Source organism: Parasteatoda tepidariorum, chromosome 3 (assembly GCF_982258835.1).
Source record: "Parasteatoda tepidariorum strain Cologne lab strain chromosome 3, Ptep-v5.0, whole genome shotgun sequence".
NCBI classification, from domain to species: domain Eukaryota; kingdom Metazoa; phylum Arthropoda; class Arachnida; order Araneae; family Theridiidae; genus Parasteatoda; species Parasteatoda tepidariorum.
The window spans coordinates 79,231,347-79,251,301 of NC_141757.1; the positions used below are offsets into that span (position 1 = coordinate 79,231,347).

Sequence of the window (19,955 nt, forward strand, 5' to 3'; positions counted from 1 at the left end):
TTTTGTTTTGATCAATCTTAATAACTTTTAAATATAAATAAAATATGTAAACAAACAGATTGCAACATATGACATGAGTCACAGTGACGTAATAATTTAGAAACTCGCCAAATCAATTTTTGCTACAGTTTCGCCAGTTTTGGCGAATTCACCCTTTTGTTCTTCGGTGCTATAGTTTGTTTTGATTTGGTTGGAGTGTTTTGATGTATTAGAAAATTTTCCTGTCCAAGTATTCCATGAATGAAATAGTCAATGACGTTATGTAATGTAAATAAAATTATAAAGAATTAAATATACTCTAATTTTTTTTAATTATAAATTATCTTCTTTTATGAAGTTTTTGCTGTTAAATGAAAACATGGAATATAGGGGATTTGCTGTCGCTTGCGATATATTAATTCCTTTTACAACATTTATTTATTTAGAAATATTCATATTTCAACGAAAGCATGTGATATTTAAAATACTGTAGATACACAAAGATAATTCATTATCTAGTAGTTCATGTTTGCAAAGTGACTAAATTGTTTTGACGAACAATCCTAATATGTCATGTATGTCTTTATTGGGTTAGAAAAGTTGTTATACATATTTAACACAATTTTCAATTGCACAATGTCACTTACATAATTTAGATATTCTTTTTATGGCATTCTAGTCAAAATACTGAGAAAATTAAGTTTTCAGACGTATTTTAGTTCCATAGTTATATTTAAAGTAAAACTGTTTTAGCAATGTATGTTTTCACTTTATGTGATATAGTTTTTTTGAAGAGGATTTTAAACTAAAAATATATTAGACTGTCAAATTAAGTTCTCACCTCATAATCTGTCTTGATCATAATAAAGCTGAATAAATTTTCAGATGTGTTTTTTCTAATTATAAATGTTGTAGGTGGTGCCATCAGAAAGTTCAATGACTGTTGAGGAAGTTGAAAAAATTCTTAACTCTTCAAAATTTCCATGAAATTCTAATTAGGACATGTTTAGCACGTTTTCTTTCTCATTAGTTTTATTCCTTTACATTGCAAATTATAGGTAATTAAAGCAAAATTAAGAATAGAAAAATACGAGGAACGCTTTTTTCATTATTTTTTTAAAGAAAACAGCTATAATAAATTAATAAGTTTAACAAAAAATAAATATTTTAGGCAAATATTGGTGCAGAATAATAAAAATAATAATAAAATAAACCAATAATCATAGTCTATTTTTTTCATTAATTTAAAAGTAAACAATTGTATAAGTTTTGCATTAAAATGATTCGTTTTTGATGATTATTAAAATGATTTGTTTGTTAAGAGTAGGGTTGGCAAGTTTTTGACACATGACGGTTTTTACCGGTTTATACCATGGTTTTTACCGTCGTGTCAAAAAACCCTCTGTCAAAAACCCATAGTTTTGGTAAAACTGTATTTCTATTTGAGTTTAACTTCTTATAATTTAAAATTAATTTATTTTTGGGCAATAAAATTAGAAAAAAGGTTGTTAAAAGATATTTAAGAACAGATTCTTGCATTTTCCCAACATGATTATATCAAAACATACTATTTGAAGTAAAATATTAGGATACTAAACAAAATTTTCAACATTTCCAAGCATCATTTTGTTTGGCATATTACATTACTGAAGAATGTCAAGTCATTCTTGACTTAGAGTTTGTTAGTAGTTTCAAGTTTTGTTTAGCTTATTTCTAATATTTAAGAAATGCCAAATTTTAAATTCTTTTTAGTTCTTGAATTTATTAATAGTTCAAAGTTGCTTGTTTATTTCTAACAATTAAGAAATGCAAAATTTTGAATCCTTTGCAAATCAAGCTATAATGATAAAAGCAAGTATCACTATTTTCAATAAGTATATTACAATATTTCTGCATGAATGTATATCCTTCTCTAAGAATGCATGTATATAGTTGCAAAATCAATAGCAATCATTTACAACATTCATTTATAAAGGCAATTATGTGAAAATAATATATTGTCCGCTATATGCCATAATTTAAAGAAAACAGTTGGTTTTTGACAGTTTTTACCGGTAAAAGCACGGTTTTTACCACTGTCATAACTTGTCATATAATGTCATGTTATTTTCATTTTTTTAGATCTATTAAAATTTCTTATTTTTTTAATGGAAATATGAAATTGTGTTTATAGCCAAAAAATATTTTAAATAAAGGACTAAATTTACTAAATCTGAATTATATTGTATGCCATAGCTTATCAAGTAGTGATTGGCAGTACAGTGAAACAACTAGGAAAGACCGCCTCAATATAGCGACCACCTCTATTTACGACCACTACTTATTTTTTCCGTAGACTTTGTGTTGAGGAAAACCTCAAGGAGAGATCATTAATACCTCTCTAAGCAACCGGGCAAACATCTGCACCAAATGTGGAAAAAGTCAAATAAGGAAATATGAAAAAATATAAGAACAAAAAATTTAACAAAACAAATAAGTAGATTAAAATGTATTCAAAATATTTGTGTGAGGCTCTTATTCAGATAGCACTAAAGATGATGCTTTCAATGATTTACTCCTAGAGTTGAAAGTTAAATTTGTGTGAGGCTCTTATTCAGAGAGCACTAAAGATGATGCTATCAATGATTTACTCCTAGAGTTGAAAGTTAAATTTGTGTGAGGCTCTTATTCAGAGAGCACTAAAGATTATGCTATCAATGATTTACTCCTAGAGTTGAAAGTTAAATTAGAAAAAAAAGTTATTTTAGAAAAATCAAACACACCTGTTCTCATCTTTTAAAGCTGACTAATTTTTATGATATAAAATTAAATGTAAAAACAATTATTTATTTAAAATAGCAGAATTGGCAACACGGCGACATTGTCGTAGAGCTTAGCGTTTTTGCAGAAAGATTTTTCATTTGGGAAGGGAAACTTTTTTTTCTTCTGAAATTTTTCTTTAGGATGTTCTTTCTTGCGCATCAAAGAGGAAAGAAACAATCATGATTTTTCTATTCTCATTTGAGATTTTTGAAAAAAATCCGTAATGACTGGCTTTAGCTAGAATTTTGAATTAATAATGTAAAATAAAAAGTTCAAAATCGCAGAAGTTTAAAAAATAGTTCTCTTTAGAAATGGCGTTCTTAATTTTTTTTCCTTTTCTTTAAAGAGCACCATGTTTTACATTTTAATAAAATATGACTGAGTGATTGTTTTATTACAAATTCAGTTTTCTAGTAAACGAACTAATCAATCATTACGGTACATTTGTCATTTGAAAAAAAAATTTAGTTGAAATAAAATTGATTTAATGTTTTTAATATGATGTTTCGTACATGAAACATTTAAATCGGGCATTTGAGTCTTTATCGCTCACAACTCGCAACGATTCCACCACAAATTTATGTAATGTTATGATAATTTTTTTTTGGCAGTTATTGTATGAATTTTCTCTTGGTTTTTTAAAATCCCAATGTCTTTCATTGCTCAGTTATTACTATAGATATTTTCGTGATTTTTTAAGAAAAGTGAAAAGAACAATATTATTAAAACACACGAAATTTAAACCATACATCTGTCAGTCTCTGTTACACTGGGTTGGCTCCCTAGAGGTTTCACTGTATGAAGATATGAAGGAAATATAGTATGTATAACACAACCGAATTTAAATTTTGTTAATTTGGGGGAGGATTTATTGAAGTTTATGTGCTAAATATTTTGAATTAACACATTACACAAGTTAGTGTAAAGCCATACTCAGAAGGGGTTGAAGGCTGGAACAATTGTTTCAAAGGCCAGAACGCTAAGGAAGTGGACAAAATTCTTTACAGAACTTTTGTATTTTAATTAATTTTTTAAAGGAAAATTACAGAAAATTCCTTTAAGTGTGCATACAAAAAAATATAAAATCAACGCTTTGTAAAAATACGACTTTTGAGGAAGGGGCTCCCAATAAATTTCATTGTGGAGCCTATTAAACCTGTGTCCTGCTTTGAGTGTAAGTGGAGAAATTAAGAATTGAAATAATATTATAATCTTAATTTTAAAAAATCGACGACTTAATAAAACTAAAATTGAAATACTTATTTTGTATTTAATTTGTTATTTATTTTGATTCAAAATATTGTTCATTTAAAAAAGAATTGTTATTACAGGTAAGTTAATGAAGTTTTTTGAAGAATGAATAAGACTGGTGTAGCTTTCGCGATATTGACTTCCAAAATCTCTGAAGGAGATGTGTATTCCCTAAGAAATTGCTTAGCAAATAAGCATTGTTCTTCTAATGATTGTGATGAGGTAAAAACTTTTTTTCTAATTATTTTAATTTTTTTAACAGTATTGTATCATAATTGCTTTATTTGCATTATAAGTACATATATCTTTATAATTAAAAATGTTTTCATTTTACTAAATTTTAAATTAATATTCCTGATTATATATGTCTCAAAATTTCTTTGAATTGATTAAAAATTTTAGTACCAGCTATATAGTTTACATAGATAGATCTTCGTTTAACTTTTTATCAATTATGTGTAAACTTTTTGTGTGCTCTGCATACTACTTATTTTAAAACATCTTTTAATTTTTAAATTCACACTTATTGGAAGGGAGGTTGGTGTGTAGAATCTTTGCCTACACGAGTTGATAATAATCAAAAAATATAATACAATCAAATTTTAAATTTTTTTTTTATGGCATAATTTATATTTTTATCATTAAAAAAGTTTTCCTTGTGTTATTGCAAATTACGGTTCTTCAAAATTTCTCCTTTTTCTGTACCACCTTATGTTTTGTATTTTATTTCGTCAACCTCAGTGTAGAATTATGTGTATTTTAAAAATATGGAACAGTCTTATTATTCACTATTATTTGTATTTTTCACGGAAATGTTACAACTTATCTTTATTTAGGGACAGTGTTAAGCTAAACATGCTTATAAATTTAAACAACTTTAGCTGGTTTGGCTTGTAAGTTCATTCTGCTAGAATTTTCTGCAGGTGCAAAAAAGATTACAGTTTTTAGATTTTTATCAAATTTCCTTAAAAAACCTTTATATATGTTGCATATGCCATGCAGTGCCATCTGTAATAAAAGTAAAGCAGACTCTCCACACACACTCACTCATGAGATGGCAAAGAGGAGAGAGCTCTGAAAGATGTTCTAACTATAATTGTTTTGTGTTGTCTTTTAGTGTTTCCTCAATAAAAGCTTTAATTATAACTCTTCTTGATTACTTTGAAGCTAATCCTCGACACTCCCCGTCTGTAACATATATATTTAAAAAGTACTTTTCAATATCTAAAAAGTCAGAACACTTTTTTTGTGTGTGGATATTTTTACTATAAAATTAATATTTTTATAATGCAAGTTTTTATACACAATAGCCTGTAATAATAACATTTTACTGAGAGACAAGAAAGATGATATTGTTTGGATAAGAAGCTGGAAATGTGCTATTTTATTAATTCAAGGATTAGTAGAGTGCAGCAACTTCTTAAAATAATCTTGAACATTTTCGGGTTATCAATATTCTCTTGGGATTAACAGTTTCCTTTTCAAGTAAATAAATCAATCTTGTTGCCTACTTTGGCTTGTGTTGGGGTTTGATTCTTTATGATAAAGACTGAATGTTTTATTTTATTTTATAACCGTCGTTGAACAGCAGACTCAATTTTGGGTTTATGACTACTAATGTTCAACTCCGTAGCCTTGTAATTTTGAACCCAATCCAGAAGAAAAGGGAATTCTTGGATCAAGTATTGGGAGAAAAATGCATTTGTGGAAGACTTATTGATGGAACTAACCCGCATTTGTGTTACATGGAAAGGAAAACCACAAAAGCCTTCCACGGTTAACCTGAGGGCAAGGGGACTTTAATCCATGATCCCTCGACCATTGAGGATAGTTTTACGCGAGCACTGTGGTCGCTGCGAACCAGGTGCGGTATTCATACCCACCAATGCCATCGCTGGGTTTCGAATCTGATTCACCTCATCGGAAAGCAAATGCTCTATCTCTTGAGACTCCACCGCTCAAGACTGAATGTTTTTTTTTTATAACCGTTGTTGAACAGCCGACCCAATTTTTTGTTTTGGGTTTAGGACTACTACTGTTCAACTCCGTAGCCTTGTAATTTTGAACCCAATCCAGAAGACTAGAGAACTCCTGGATCAAGTATTGGGAGAAATTTGCTTTCTTGGAGGATTTTTTGATGGAACTAACCAGCATTTGCATTACATGGAGAGGAAGACCATGAGAACCTCCCACGGTTAGCCTGACGGCAAGGGGACTCTAATCCATGATCCGTCTACCACTTAGGATATTTCACGTCAGCACTGTGGTTGGTGCAAGCCGGATGTGGATTCGTATCGACAAGCCATTACTGGGATTCGAACCCAGTTCACCTATGTGTAAGGCGAACTCTCTATCCCCTGAGCCATCAGGCTCAAGACTGAATGTTTTACCAGATTGCACTTTTTCCTCGTATACTAGTGGTTCAGAATCCACTTTAATCTTCTTGGTAGTTTTAAAGCAGAAAAAATCAATGCATAGTTGGGGTTGTGGTGCAAAAGTTTGCTGATTAGCCCTGGTGATCTGCCCTCCAAACTAAATTGTGGTAGTGAAGTTCTATCATGTGCCACTATTGCCTTCATATCATCGTTAAAGATGAATCATAGATGTCTGTAACCCTTTAGTATTTATAGTTCTATACTTGCATGTACAGTATTATATTACAATTAGTATATACAGGGTGATTCTAAAAAGATGAGCAAAATTTTAGGAAGTGATAGTACACACCCAGGCAAACAATTTTTATCAAAGAATGCATGGTCGAAAACAAAACGCAAAGGTGCTGGCGCATTTGGAAAGTTGTTTGATGCAAACGTGAAAGCTCCATTCCTGTTGCGAGTTACTGCTCTGCGTTACTTGTCACCATGGCTTTTGGCCGCTGCATGGAAAATTCGTGATATGCCTGGTGTGTTTCAGAATGTTCACCCATCTTTTCTTCGCTGTTGTACTGCGTGCATAGCCGCTGCCGGCTACTGTTTTGAACACTTATTGTAATCACATGCCATTAAAATTGCTTTTATAATATAACTTCATCGTTCTTTGTGTGTTTTTGCCTCATATAAGAACATAAACTTTGACGCCCTCTAGCGGTTTTGCTTTTTGTTTTCAACCATACATTCTGCAATAAAAATTGTTTGCTTGAGTGTGTACTATCACTTCCTAAAATTTTGCCCATCCTTTTAGAATCACCCTGTATATATATATATATATATATATATATATATATATATATATATATATATATATATATATATATATATATATATATAATTAATATTAATATATAATAATTCAAATTAATGGAATACCACAAGGATCTAATTATTCATCTCTCTTAGCTAACTTATTTTTACATTATTATGAAAAAAATTATACTCTTAGTATTAAATTTGCTTTTAGATATATTAATGACTTAATTATCTTTAATTTCCAAGATTTTACTATTTTATTGAGTGATATATACCCTGAGGAATTAATCTTACTTCGTAATCATGATGATAATATTAATTTAAATTTTTTGGATTTGGGTATTATAAAAATTGAAAATATCTGCTTTGTTGATTTATACGATAAAAGAAATGATTTTAATTTTAATATTAATAAACTAATTACTTGGAATTCTAATATTTCTAGGAGCATCTATTTAAATACCACTTTTAATGAAATGGACAGAATTAAAAGAATATGTAGTAATATTTATTTATGCAAAAAACAAATCAATGAACTCTTTCAAAATTTGATAAAAAACAATGGATACCCAACTAATGTAATAAAATTTTATATAAAATCATTGAATTAATCGTATATTTTTTTGGATATATTTACTAAACATTTTTTTGTTAATTTTTATAATTTTCCCATATGCAAATCCATTTCGGGTAAATCCATTGCCAAAATTATTTACTAAATAATTTCTTTGTCAATTTGTATAATTTTTCCATGTGCAAATCCATTTCAGGCAAATCCGTGGTTAAAATTATTTACTAAAAATTCCTTTACTAAATAATTTCCTTTGTTAATCTATACAATTTTTCAATGTGCAAATCCACTTCGGGCAAATCCGTGGGTAAAATTATTTGCTAAAAATTTCTTTATTAATTTATACAATTTTTCCATGTGCAAATCCATTTCGGGCAAATCCGTGGCTAAAATTATCTACTAAAATTTTTTTCTTTGTTAATTTTTCCATGTGCAAATCCATTTCGGGCAAATCCGTGTTAAAATTATCTATTAAAATTTTTTTCTTTGATAATTTATAGAACTTTTCCATGCGCTAATCCATTTTGTGCAAATCCATGGCTAAAATTATTTGCGAAACAGGCAATTTATGTTTCTCTCTTCTATTTTATATTTTTTCTTAAATAAACAGCTATTTTCTAAAACTATTTATTGTCAATTTTTTAAATTATCCAGTATAATATTACCTTGTGCACATCCATTTCGGGCCCATCCTTGGTAACTAACAAATCAATGCACAGAATAACAAATCACTTCAGCAGTGCAGTAAGAACGACACTTAAAAACCCCCTTGTTACACTCAATTTGCGCTTTTGTTTTCATATTTTGTAATCTGGCAATCTTTCTGCGAAAACATTTTTAAATCATTCTTGAAAAATTTCCGTCCATGTAAGTTGATCTGATTTCGCTACTCGCTTTATAGTCCATTTTTACTGTTTTTTCTTTTATTTTATTTTCTGTTTTTACATGTTATTTTTACTTTTTGTGTTCTATTTTATTTGTTGTAATTTTTATAAAAAAATTTTTTTGAGTGCTCCTCACACTATTGTATTAATATATTTTGCTTTGGCTTTATTGATACAATATCAGAAAGCACTCTTTTACGGATATAATTGTGTGGGCTGATGAAAAGATTTTATTTTCCCCCCCCGGTTTTTTAAATAAAATTTCATCCCTTTTTTTTTAAACTGTTTGTTATCTTTTTACTTATTATTTCCCCCTTTTTTCATATATCTTTAATTTCTCTTTGTTTTATTCTTTATTTTGAATTTGTTTATATATATATATATATATATATATATATATATATATATATATATATATATATATATATTGCTAAATGATGAAATCAATCCCAAGACAGTAGGATATAAAATATATATCATGTTTTGTTATTATGTAGAATGGCCAGACTCTTTTGATGATAGCTGCACAACATGGACAGATTGCAATTGTTAATGAATTATTAGCTCATGGAGCTGATGTCAATGCAGAAGATGCGGTAAGTAAATAATTTTTAAATAACTTAATTTTTATTTGCTGCAAGTGTTGAAAATTTATTTTTTATAAGCGGAAATCTTCATTTGTTTTTGAAATTTTTTTAATAGTTTTTTTTTCATGTTCATTATCTTCTACTAAAATGCAGTATTTATTAGAACCTCATTTTTTCCCATTTATTTTCCCACATTTACCTAGCATATTTATCAAAGATTAAAGACATAAATTTTTAGTTTTGTGCATTTTGCTATTATTATTATAAATATATTTCTTAATCAGGTTTAAAAAAAATAAAAAAAAATTTTCTAGAAAGATTTAACTAAAAAAAAATTTACTGCAGAATAAAATTTTGTATTTCCTTTACCACATTAGTTTGAAATAAATAATAATCTTTCATACTAACTTTTCAGAAAAATAACTAAGTTTTCCCATAACAATCTCTGATGCTTTTTGATTTTCTTTAAGCTAGTTGAGTTGCAACAAATATTAATTAACCTTCTACTGAAAAGTGTTAAGTTTTTTTCTAGGTTATTTACAACAAAAGTCAGACCTATCATTTTTTCAGTTAAGAGACTTTTTTCCTGTTTTTACAGGTAATATTTAGTCTCACCAAGTCTTAAAAAATAAAATTTAGATGTAGCTATGGATATTGAAAATGTGTAGAAAATTTGAGACAAATGTAGGAAGAAAAATTTTTCTTCTTGTGAATTTAAGATTTTTCTGATAACGACATTAGTTCCAAGATTCTAAAATTAAACTGTTGTTAAAAATAATTCATCCATCATATTTTGAAGGGAATTTTACGCTGGTGATTCATGAATTGTAAGTATTAATGGCTTGCAGGTAATGTTAGGAGGAAAAACAGATTACACTGTTGCTCTGTCGAATTATAGATATTAGACTCTATTATTTGCTCATGTAATAATTTTAACTAATTCATAGTACCTATTACTTATTTTATTTAAAGAGTAAAAAACTATAAATTTCTTATATTTTTCTTATTTTTTTCTTTTGAGAAAATTCTTTTGCGATTCTGCCTTAGTATTATATGACTTTACTTTATATTCCAGGACAATTGGTCTGCATTAACTAATGCTGCTAGAAATGGATGCAAAGATGTTGTGATTAAGTTGCTTGACCATGGTGCTGATATTGAGCATAGGGATATGGTAATTTTTTTTATTTATGAAAAATGCAAATATAAATAGTTTTGATGTATTATGATGTACTTATAATCAATTTTTTTTACATGCAATAATATCTGATTTTTCATTTAATGAAATTTAATATTGATACATAATCAAGTAATTTGGTATTATGGCAAGATTTGTATTAAAATATCCTTTAATTGAAAAAAAAATTCATTAATTTCGATCGATATTCATGATTTGCATTAAGGATTTTCAAATTATTACCCAGTAAATTAGCCAGATATCAAAAATATTCGCCACTGTTTGAAAGTCTTTGCCAAATGCAAATCTTTAAAATTTTTTAAGATTAATTTTTTTCCCATAGAAAATTATTTTACGTTAGTTTGTTTCAGGCTTATATTATTTGGACCCAATTCTAATTGGTTATACAGTGCATCTACCGAAAATTACTGTAATTGAATAAAAAATACTCATTTGTTTAGAAAAATTCATTTTGACGTAATTTTGTTTTACTCTTTAAATATTTGCATTTAAGAATACTTTTATGTTATGATTGTTTTATAGTTATAAATTATTTTCAGGGTCAATGGACTCCCCTGATGTGGGCTTGTTATAAAGGTCATTATTATGTTGTTAAAATCCTAATAGAGCATGGTGCTATGGTTAACGTGGTAGACAAAAACCATTGTACACCTCTTATTTGGGCAGCTGGTCGAGGTTTCTTAGAGATTGTTGAAGCATTACTTGAAAGAGGTGCCAAAGTTTATTCAAGTGATAAGGTGTGTTATCTTAGCCTTTATTTAGTAAGATTTCAAAGATGGGATCAATATCTATGTTTTTTGATTTGTTATATACCTTGCATTTTTCTCCAGTGTGTTCATTTTATTATCTGTGCTGTATTGTGTGTGTGTTTTCAGGAGTAGTTTTTATTTTTATTTTTTTTACCTTCACATGAATTTGACAATTTTAAAAACAATTTGAATATTTCTCTTTTAAAAAAAATTCAGTATTTGTTTTTTAGTAAATTTGTATAATTTTATACTTATGTCATATATATTTAATAGGAAAATATTTGTTTGTGAAAAAAAAAATTCATTGCTTTACTGAGCATATTTAAATTGTTCAAAATTGTTTGTAGTATGGAACAACCCCATTGGTTTGGGCTTGCCGTAAAGGTTATACAGAAATTGTACATCTTCTTCTCGAAGCTGGTGCTAGTGCTGATACTGCTGGAATGGTAAGTTTTATACATTATTTAGTAAATATTAGATTAAAAATTTTATATTTTTCTTAAGCATTCTATCAAAGATATTCATATGTTGCATAGCATGTAATTCTTCTTTTTGGAGAGAAAATTAGAAATTTTTTAAAATTTTGTTCTTGTGTCTGAATAAACATAAATAACTAAACAGATTCATATTTAAGTTTATATTCTATCATTATTGTTTTTGTTTTGAGGGGGGATTTATATTTGTTATTTTTGAATAAAATTTGACTTTTTACTTATTAAAGAATTTATTTCTATTTTATATTTTAGGCTGTGTTTAGTTTAAAACAGTTGTCAGAAGTAGACTGCAGTCGTTACTTTTTTCAATAGTTTGTAGTGTAGGGCACTACATTTTTTTAAAAAAAGGAATGTAGCATAATGAATGGTACGATAAAACAGTAGTGTGTATAGATTCTTGGTAACTACTTTTAATGTTAGTTTAGTAAAGAAACAAATTTCTAACACAACTGATTTTTCGAATTTGAGGGATAAAAATCTTTTTGGATGCATCTATGGATGCTATGATAATGCATCTGTGGTCGCAGCTGAGCGTTAACAAAAATTACATTTTCACAGTCACTTACGACAAATATTTTAACTAGCCGAATGAATGATAGATATGAATAATAGATAGTTTATCACTTTGGTTACACTTTCACCTGCAAATGTATTTACTCGTGAAACATTGATGTTAGTTTAGAAGGAGGGCACATATTTTAATATACTCAATTTCTGAGAGGAAATAAAAGAGCTTTAAGTATCTAACAAAATTGCAAATATTTGATTATATCCTAGCATTTTTTAAATTAAATTTAATTTGATGTTTTTTTCCCCTTCATGTTCAATAAAATGCATGAGAATGAAAATTTATTTTCCTGTTGGGTTGCTAAGCTTTTATAATTATCAATTTTTTTACAGTTTTCATGGACACCTCTACTTGTTGCTACTAAAGGAAATTATGCCAGCATAGTAAATATGCTTTTGGAACACAAGCCTAATGTCAATGCAGTTGATATGGTAAAAAATTATATTTACTAGTGTTATGTGAGTAACTTAAATGTGACACTAGAGAAATTTAATATCGTATATCTTTATTAACTTTTTTAAAAATAAATTATCTCATTTAATAAGTAATATTGTATCTAAATTTTAATGTCATTTAAAATTTTAGTGGAAAGGTTGGGTAAAAAATAAGTTGAAAATTGTATATAATGAGTAATTTGAGTTAATCCAAAGCAATTAGAAAAGAACTGCTCAAGCAGTTCCAAAGGTTGGCATGCAATAATGAGCTAGAGGCAAAGCCCCTTATTAAAGTAAAATAATTTAAAAAAAAAATGATATTTCTAATTTAAAAATTTCAACAGTCTAAAAAGGTGCATCATTTTTGAAAGGTAATTTTTAGTGGTCATAAAAGTTTATATATTTATTGTTGTAAGTTTGAAATGAAAAAAATAAGTTGGAAATAGTAATAAGAATCTCCTTTTTATCCCACTTAAAAGCATATTATTTAAAAATGTTATTGTATTATTTTTATTGATGTTTTCATTCCAAACAAAGAATATTTAATGATAATTTAAGAGATAAACTTTTTTCCAGGATGGATGTACTGCTCTGTCCATTGCTTGCAAAGAAGGTTATACTGAAATTGCTAAAGCTCTCATGAACTCTGGAGCATATATCAATTTACCAGATAGAAATGGTGATACTAATCTCATCCATGCTTCAAAAGCTGGCCACTTTTCCATTGTCGATGCTTTAATAAGAAAATATGCTGACATTGATATAGCTGGTGGAGTAAGTATATTTAAGTTACTATAGATTTTAAATGATAATGTTTGTTTACCTGATTATGGATTTCTATTTAACAAATTTTAAATTTATTTTCTTCTATTCACCTTTTTTTTTTCTATTTTTATTATTATTAAGGATGGAAAAACAGCCCTATACTGGGCAGTAGAAAAAGGATATGTTGATATTGTTCGTCTTATACTGAATGCCAATCCCAACTGTGAAACAGCTACCAAGGTATAAATAAATTTTTTTGCTTTTAAAATTTTTTGTGAAAAAAGTGAATATTATTTTTAGTTAATTATGCCCGTTGAAGAAAAACTGCAATAGCAATTATTTGTAGCCCTAATTCAAATGTTCTTTTCTAGCAGTCCTTTCCTAGTATACATTTCAACCATGTTATTTCAACTCTGTATAATGTGCTAATAAATATGTCATTCACAGATCCACTGATCACTGAATTCCATTTCAATAACAGCAAAGCGTGGTTCAAAAACACTTTAGTTTTTCTGTAAAGCAGCTCTAAGAAGCAGCTCAATAAAAGTAAATTCAGGTTCTTTATTGTTCAAAGGTTTTTATTTTGTTTATTTGAACAATGGCAAACATATCAGACAAAGAGCAGTTCGTTGTTGTTCCCTTTGATGGTACTAATTTTTCGACGTGATGTAGACATATACAAGCCATATTTTCTGCTAAAGAATTACTATAGATTGAGAGATATTTTTAGAAAAAGGACCCGACCTAATCCAAAATATATAAATATATATTTTTTTTTTCTCCAGCTTACAATGAAAAAAGTGGGGTTCAACACTTTTGTATTAAGCTTCTATCACAACCAGAAGTCTCTCTCATGTCTTCTAGAAGTGATGTGCCCTACATTTTTTTTAGTTCTGTCAAAAATAAAATTATTTTATCATTTTTAATCCATTTGAAAAACAGTTATTAAAATAGTTATTTTATTATTATTTTATTTTCATTGAAGGGATAAAACAGTGAGTTTTATTCATAATTTAACTTATTGATAAAATAAGTGCAATTCTATTAAAGAAGGCATATGATTCATAAACAATTAAGAAGGAATGTATAGGCAGACACATGAACAGCAAGAAATAGAATCCATTCAATGGTTTGCATGGCAATATCCTCTGTTAGTTATTGCATTGACCACAATTTCATGAAATATATTGTAGAGTTATAGCCTCAAGGTTTAACTTTATTCTTGGCAAGAGTGATAAAAAACCTCTCATTCTTATACAGTAGAGCGCCGATTATCGAACTGCTCGGGACCAAAAGTGGTTCGGATAATTGGAAAGATGTTTAAAATCTATTTTAAATAATTATAATTTATGCACTGACTTCCGTTCAAACTTTTTCTATTCTTAGGACTGGCTGTACTATCTAAAATAACTCTGGCATGCTTAAAAGTTTTTTTTTTTTTTTTTTCAATTTGTAAATATTTTTAATTTATTTTTTCAAACTTTTTTTTTCATTTTGAATTATTTTTATCATATTTCAGCTTTTTAAATTTTTTTTTAATCAATTACTGATTTTACCACATTTTTCTTTATTTTCCATTGCAAAAGAAATTCAGCAAATACTTTTGTTTCAATAAAGATGCTCTTTTTCGAGCAGCCATATCCCTTATTCTTTTTAGATAAATCAACTGAACTGGATCAACATCATTTTGACATTTTAGCCATTTTAGCTAATGAATTGCATGCTTCTATATGAGAAAGTCCACTATCTTGAATTTGATCACCTACTTCTTCTTCGTCTGTAGAATTCCGATTTTCATTCAAAATTTCATCATCATTTAAAATTTGAAATTCTGGGTCGTATTCAGTGTCTCGACACCAGTCTTCTATTTCTTCTGCTGTATAACTTGACATCTTTTAATCGGGAAGATCTACTGGTTCAGAAACTTCAGTTTCGTTTATTTTTTTTGTTAAGAATTTTATTCCAAGATTTAAGATTCTAAGCACTGTAATCACTAATCATTAACCATAAGTGACAAGTACCCATTACTTCATCACATATCTATTCATAAACTCCTTCCTCATTTCTACCATTTGAGACTGTCAAATTGAAGCTCGCATTCTTGGAAGATAATTTTCAGTTGAAGAGGGCTAAAAGAGTATGTAGGTTTAACTGTATAACAATGCATGTATGTATTGGCTACTGTAAGAAAACTGCTGAAAAGGTTTGTAAATTAAATATGGTCTTCAGATGTAGTGGATATCATTTATTCTACTAAATTTAGAAAAATTGTTGATAAGTTAAAAAGTATTCTAAACTTTAAAAAAAACAAAAAAAAATTTGGACATGGTTCGGATAATTAGGGTTCGGATAATCCGCGCTCTACTGTACTTTATTACGAATACTCAAACAATTTGAATTAAAGGGGGAGTTTTAAACACTTTTGATTAGTCAAAACTTTTTTCTGTAACCATTTCAATAAAATAATTGTCAGAAAGTTTTTGTTGCATGACTAATTGGAACCAAAAGCTGTGCTTATAACAACGGTTTTATATAGGGTTTTTAACTTTTAAATGATTACTATTTATAAGTTTATTTGATACACCTGAGATGTTGTTAAATTAGGGCTTGCAATAAGCAAGTTTAATTGTGCTATTTCGTGTCAGATAGGTGTGATTGTGTCTCTTATTTGAATCACTAATTCTTTTTCCTATATGAGAAAATGCTCAAAACTGATATATATGTCTCAGAACAATTTAAGTACTTGAACAATGTATGTTGTTACTATGTTCGCCCACTTTTACTGAAGAAAAATTTATTTCCAAAATTTTATATGTTATCATTTTTGTTTAATTCTGTTGACATTTATACATAATTTGATATTACTAATTAAGGCTTCTTTTTAATTTACAAATTTAATCTAAATTTAATTTGCAATATGGAATTGTTCATCATTTTCTAAAAAAATTAATAAGAATCAAAAAGGTAATAAGAGCTTATAAATAGTTAGTTGTTTATTTTTAGTGATGCCTTCAAAACGTCTGCAATTATCAGAAGTCTTGTTACAAAGCATTTGACATAATTTTGCTCCTGGTTTCTTTTTTAATATTTTATTAATATGACTTGTACCTGTTTCATGTATTTAATGCAATTTTAGACAAAAACATTTAGATTTGATATGTATATTTACTTTCACAAGTTTTTACTAATTTCTAAAATCATAATCTGAAATAAGTGGCATTACTTTTGCTTGATATTACTATAGCTGGTACTTTTGCTCTTTTTATTTAAATTTCTATATTTCAACAAAAAATGTTTTCATATTTTTCATTTTAGGATGGAGATACGGCTCTTTTAAAAGCAACCCGAAACAGAAACGCTGAAATAGTTCAACTATTAGTTGATAAAAAATGCCGTGTATCTGCTTCAGACAAAGTAATATTTGAAAGATACAATATTTTCTTGTCATACATTATTACTTATGCAATTTATTGTTTGTGCTTCAGTTTATATTTTACAAATGTCGAGGGAAAATTATATAAAAACTTGTCATTGATTATTTTTAAAGTTCTTCATTTAATGAAGATTCATAATTTTTTATGGTTAATTGATAAAAATTATTCCTTAAAAAAAGTGACCTATTAAAAATTTATTATAGTATTTTCATCTAACAGTATTTCTTAGTCTTGTAAACTGAAGAACCTTACAAGACTATGAAATACTGTTAGCTCTGCTTAATCAGGTAATGAATTATGTTATATCTCACTTACAGTGATAAAACCATCCAAAACCGAAACTATCCTTATAAACTGGTTAATTTTAATTTGAAATAATTATAACTGTGGAAAAAGGTCGTTTGTAGATTGATATGTAAACATTGACTTATTTGTTTGATAAGATGTTTGTTCATTTGTTACTGTTTGCAAGTTCAATAAATGTTCACTTAAAAAATTCTTTCGATAATTAATTGCAATTTAATGGAAATAGTAATCATGCAGCATGATAAGATTGATAAAAAAAATTTGCATTTTAAACTTGTACTTGTAATCAAATAATAGATAGTTAAACAACTAGTATCAGTTACTGCAAATGTGGAGATATAAGTTAATGGACATTTTATTTTAATTATCAGTCATACCGTTATGCATTTATCCGTACTATTGTTGTGTTATTAAAGAAATTAAAGTATTACTGGGTTAATTTAGAATATTCAATCAAATCAAATTATTCTAATTAAAAATAATTTGATTTGATTGAATACTAGTCTTTAATAATCATTAAATTTGATTTTAATTACATTTTTTGGTGTGTTCAAAATTATTGTCTGTTCATACTTTTTATGTATAATTTCCTTATCATTGAAAATAATAATAATCTTATATAAAATACTAGTTTAATTTTGCATTTAATTTCTATGTAGAAACATTTTTCAAAGTATGTTAATGAAATGTAAAATGTATTGTTTAATCTTTAATATTTAAATTGAAACATAAACTTTCTTTTTAGAAAGGTGATACTGCTTTGCATATAGCAATGAGAGCTAGAAGCAAAGCAATTGTTGAAATTCTGTTGCGCAATCCAAAAAATAGTCAGTTATTGTATCGTCCCAATCGTGTTGGTGAAACCCCCTATAATATTGATACCAATCAGCAAAAAAGCATATTAGCACAAATATTTGGAGCCCGTAAGTGTTATATATATTTCTATTTTTGTTCCTCTCTATTTTACAACATATAAAATGAAAAGTTTAGTATTGACTGCTGATTTAATATTTAACTTAGTAGCAGTTTAAGTTTTAGTTGAAATTTATGTGAGAATTCAAACTATAATGATAAAGGAAAATCAAATTTTCTTTATTATTGTTTGAAGTACTCTATAGCTTGAACTAAAATGTGTACTTAAATTTTGATGTTTTCTTTATCTGTAGTTATAATAATTTCATTACATAAAAACTGCTCATATGTTTTGAAAGATACTGTTAATTTATGAAAACTATTTAATTTGAAAAGTGGAGTATGAGCAATAATAGATACTGTATATTTTTTTTTGGAAAATTAATTAATGCTACAGTTGTTAAAGTAATAAAATTGGAAAATACAGTAGATTGTTGTTTTATTATCCACTTGAATGTTAAGCATAAATATTTTAAATTAGAATTTTATTGATTTCATTTTCATTTATTAGGTTAATATTAAGTGAAACAAAATCAATTCAATACTTGTACTAAGATGATAATATCCTTGGATGATTCAAGTATGATCTAAGTTTATTATTCAAGTACAATACTTGTATTTGGATAATAGGTAATGGAAATACACTCTTCAATGAAGTCATCTTATTTAGGCATTTTTATTAATTTTATTTAATTTGTGATACATCTACCCTTTCATATAATTTTTTATATATTATATTTTCTATTTAATCTTCTGCTAATTATTTAATATTTATAAATGTCTCATTTAACACAGTTTAAATGAAATCTAAGCAATTTATATTAGCAAATAATATATTTTCATCTTTCATATTGTGTACATAACTTAACAATTAAAATATAAATAAATTACAAATTCTTATCCTATTATTATTATTAATTCTTATTCTTACTCTATTTTTGTACATTAGTTTTTCTCCCATAAGCCCTTTCAGCCATTTAGAATATCTATAGTAAAATTTCATGTTTATAAATGGTTTCATTTCCTTTTTTTTCTTCATAAATTTGGATCTCACCCATGGATTTAAGAATAAGAACATTATTATTTTTAAATTGATAACATTGACTTTTGACAATTTTCCCTCTATTCTTTTTCTTAGTACATAGGGTGCTGTTACTGATTGCTACAATATATATTTTAAAATCTTTCTAAAAAACAAAAGGTGAGCACATTAGGAAATTTTAATTGATTTTTAAGCGAGGAGGTAAAAAAAAAGTTATTGAATTTTCCCAAATTACTAGTTAGTGAGGATTCGGGATAAAAAACATCTTAACTATTTTGATTGCCTTATTAAAGTATTTCTGAAATTTGCATTTAAATTCTTTTTTTTTTGTTTTCTCTGCCAATCAAGCAAGTTTTTTCCTATCCTTTAATTATCCTCATTAATTTTTTGTTAGATTTCTATGGGCTTTATTTCTGTACAGTTACTACAGAAACACTCTGTATTCAATTTATTATGAGTATTTATTAGGGTGATGGTAATTTTTAGAAGTATTAAATTTGTTTCATTCATAATTGTGATAAAAAAATTTAAATTCCTTATTGTTTTTTATTTATTTTAAAATTTGCTTTTTTAGCTGGAAATGTAATATGTGATATGTTATTTTATAGGTAAGCTTAATACAAATGAGGATAATGAAAATCGTTTGGGTTATGACTTGTACAGTAGTGCTTTAGCAGACATTTTAAGTGAACCATCTCTTTCTGTACCTATATCTGTTGGCTTATATGCAAAATGGGGCAGTGGCAAATCATTTTTGATTAAAAAACTAGAAAGTATGTATAACATTTATATTT

General features: G+C 27.3%; 1 protein-coding gene across 7 annotated transcripts in view; it reads left to right on the top strand.

Moving 5' to 3' along the window:
- Arms (Ankyrin repeat-rich membrane spanning) overlaps nt 1-19,955 on the top strand; it is a 51,768-nt gene that overhangs the window by 289 nt on the left and 31,524 nt on the right. For 2 of the 7 annotated variants that reach the window (XM_043038938.3, XM_043038967.3), the window contains exons 1-12: nt 133-267; nt 4,113-4,254; nt 9,170-9,268; nt 10,335-10,433; nt 10,997-11,194; nt 11,554-11,652; nt 12,601-12,699; nt 13,279-13,476; nt 13,609-13,707; nt 16,783-16,881; nt 17,953-18,130; nt 19,770-19,934. In XM_043038938.3, coding sequence (XP_042894872.1) covers nt 4,138-4,254; nt 9,170-9,268; nt 10,335-10,433; nt 10,997-11,194; nt 11,554-11,652; nt 12,601-12,699; nt 13,279-13,476; nt 13,609-13,707; nt 16,783-16,881; nt 17,953-18,130; nt 19,770-19,934 — 1,450 coding nt within the window. In that variant the 5' untranslated portion in view covers nt 133-267; nt 4,113-4,137. Of the gene's footprint in view, nt 1-132; nt 570-4,112; nt 4,255-9,169; nt 9,269-10,334; nt 10,434-10,996; nt 11,195-11,553; nt 11,653-12,600; nt 12,700-13,278; nt 13,477-13,608; nt 13,708-16,782; nt 16,882-17,952; nt 18,131-19,769; nt 19,935-19,955 lie in introns of those variants that run through there. The other 5 variants (XM_043038954.3, XM_043038949.3, XM_087159660.1 and 2 more) reach the window with 4 other exon arrangements.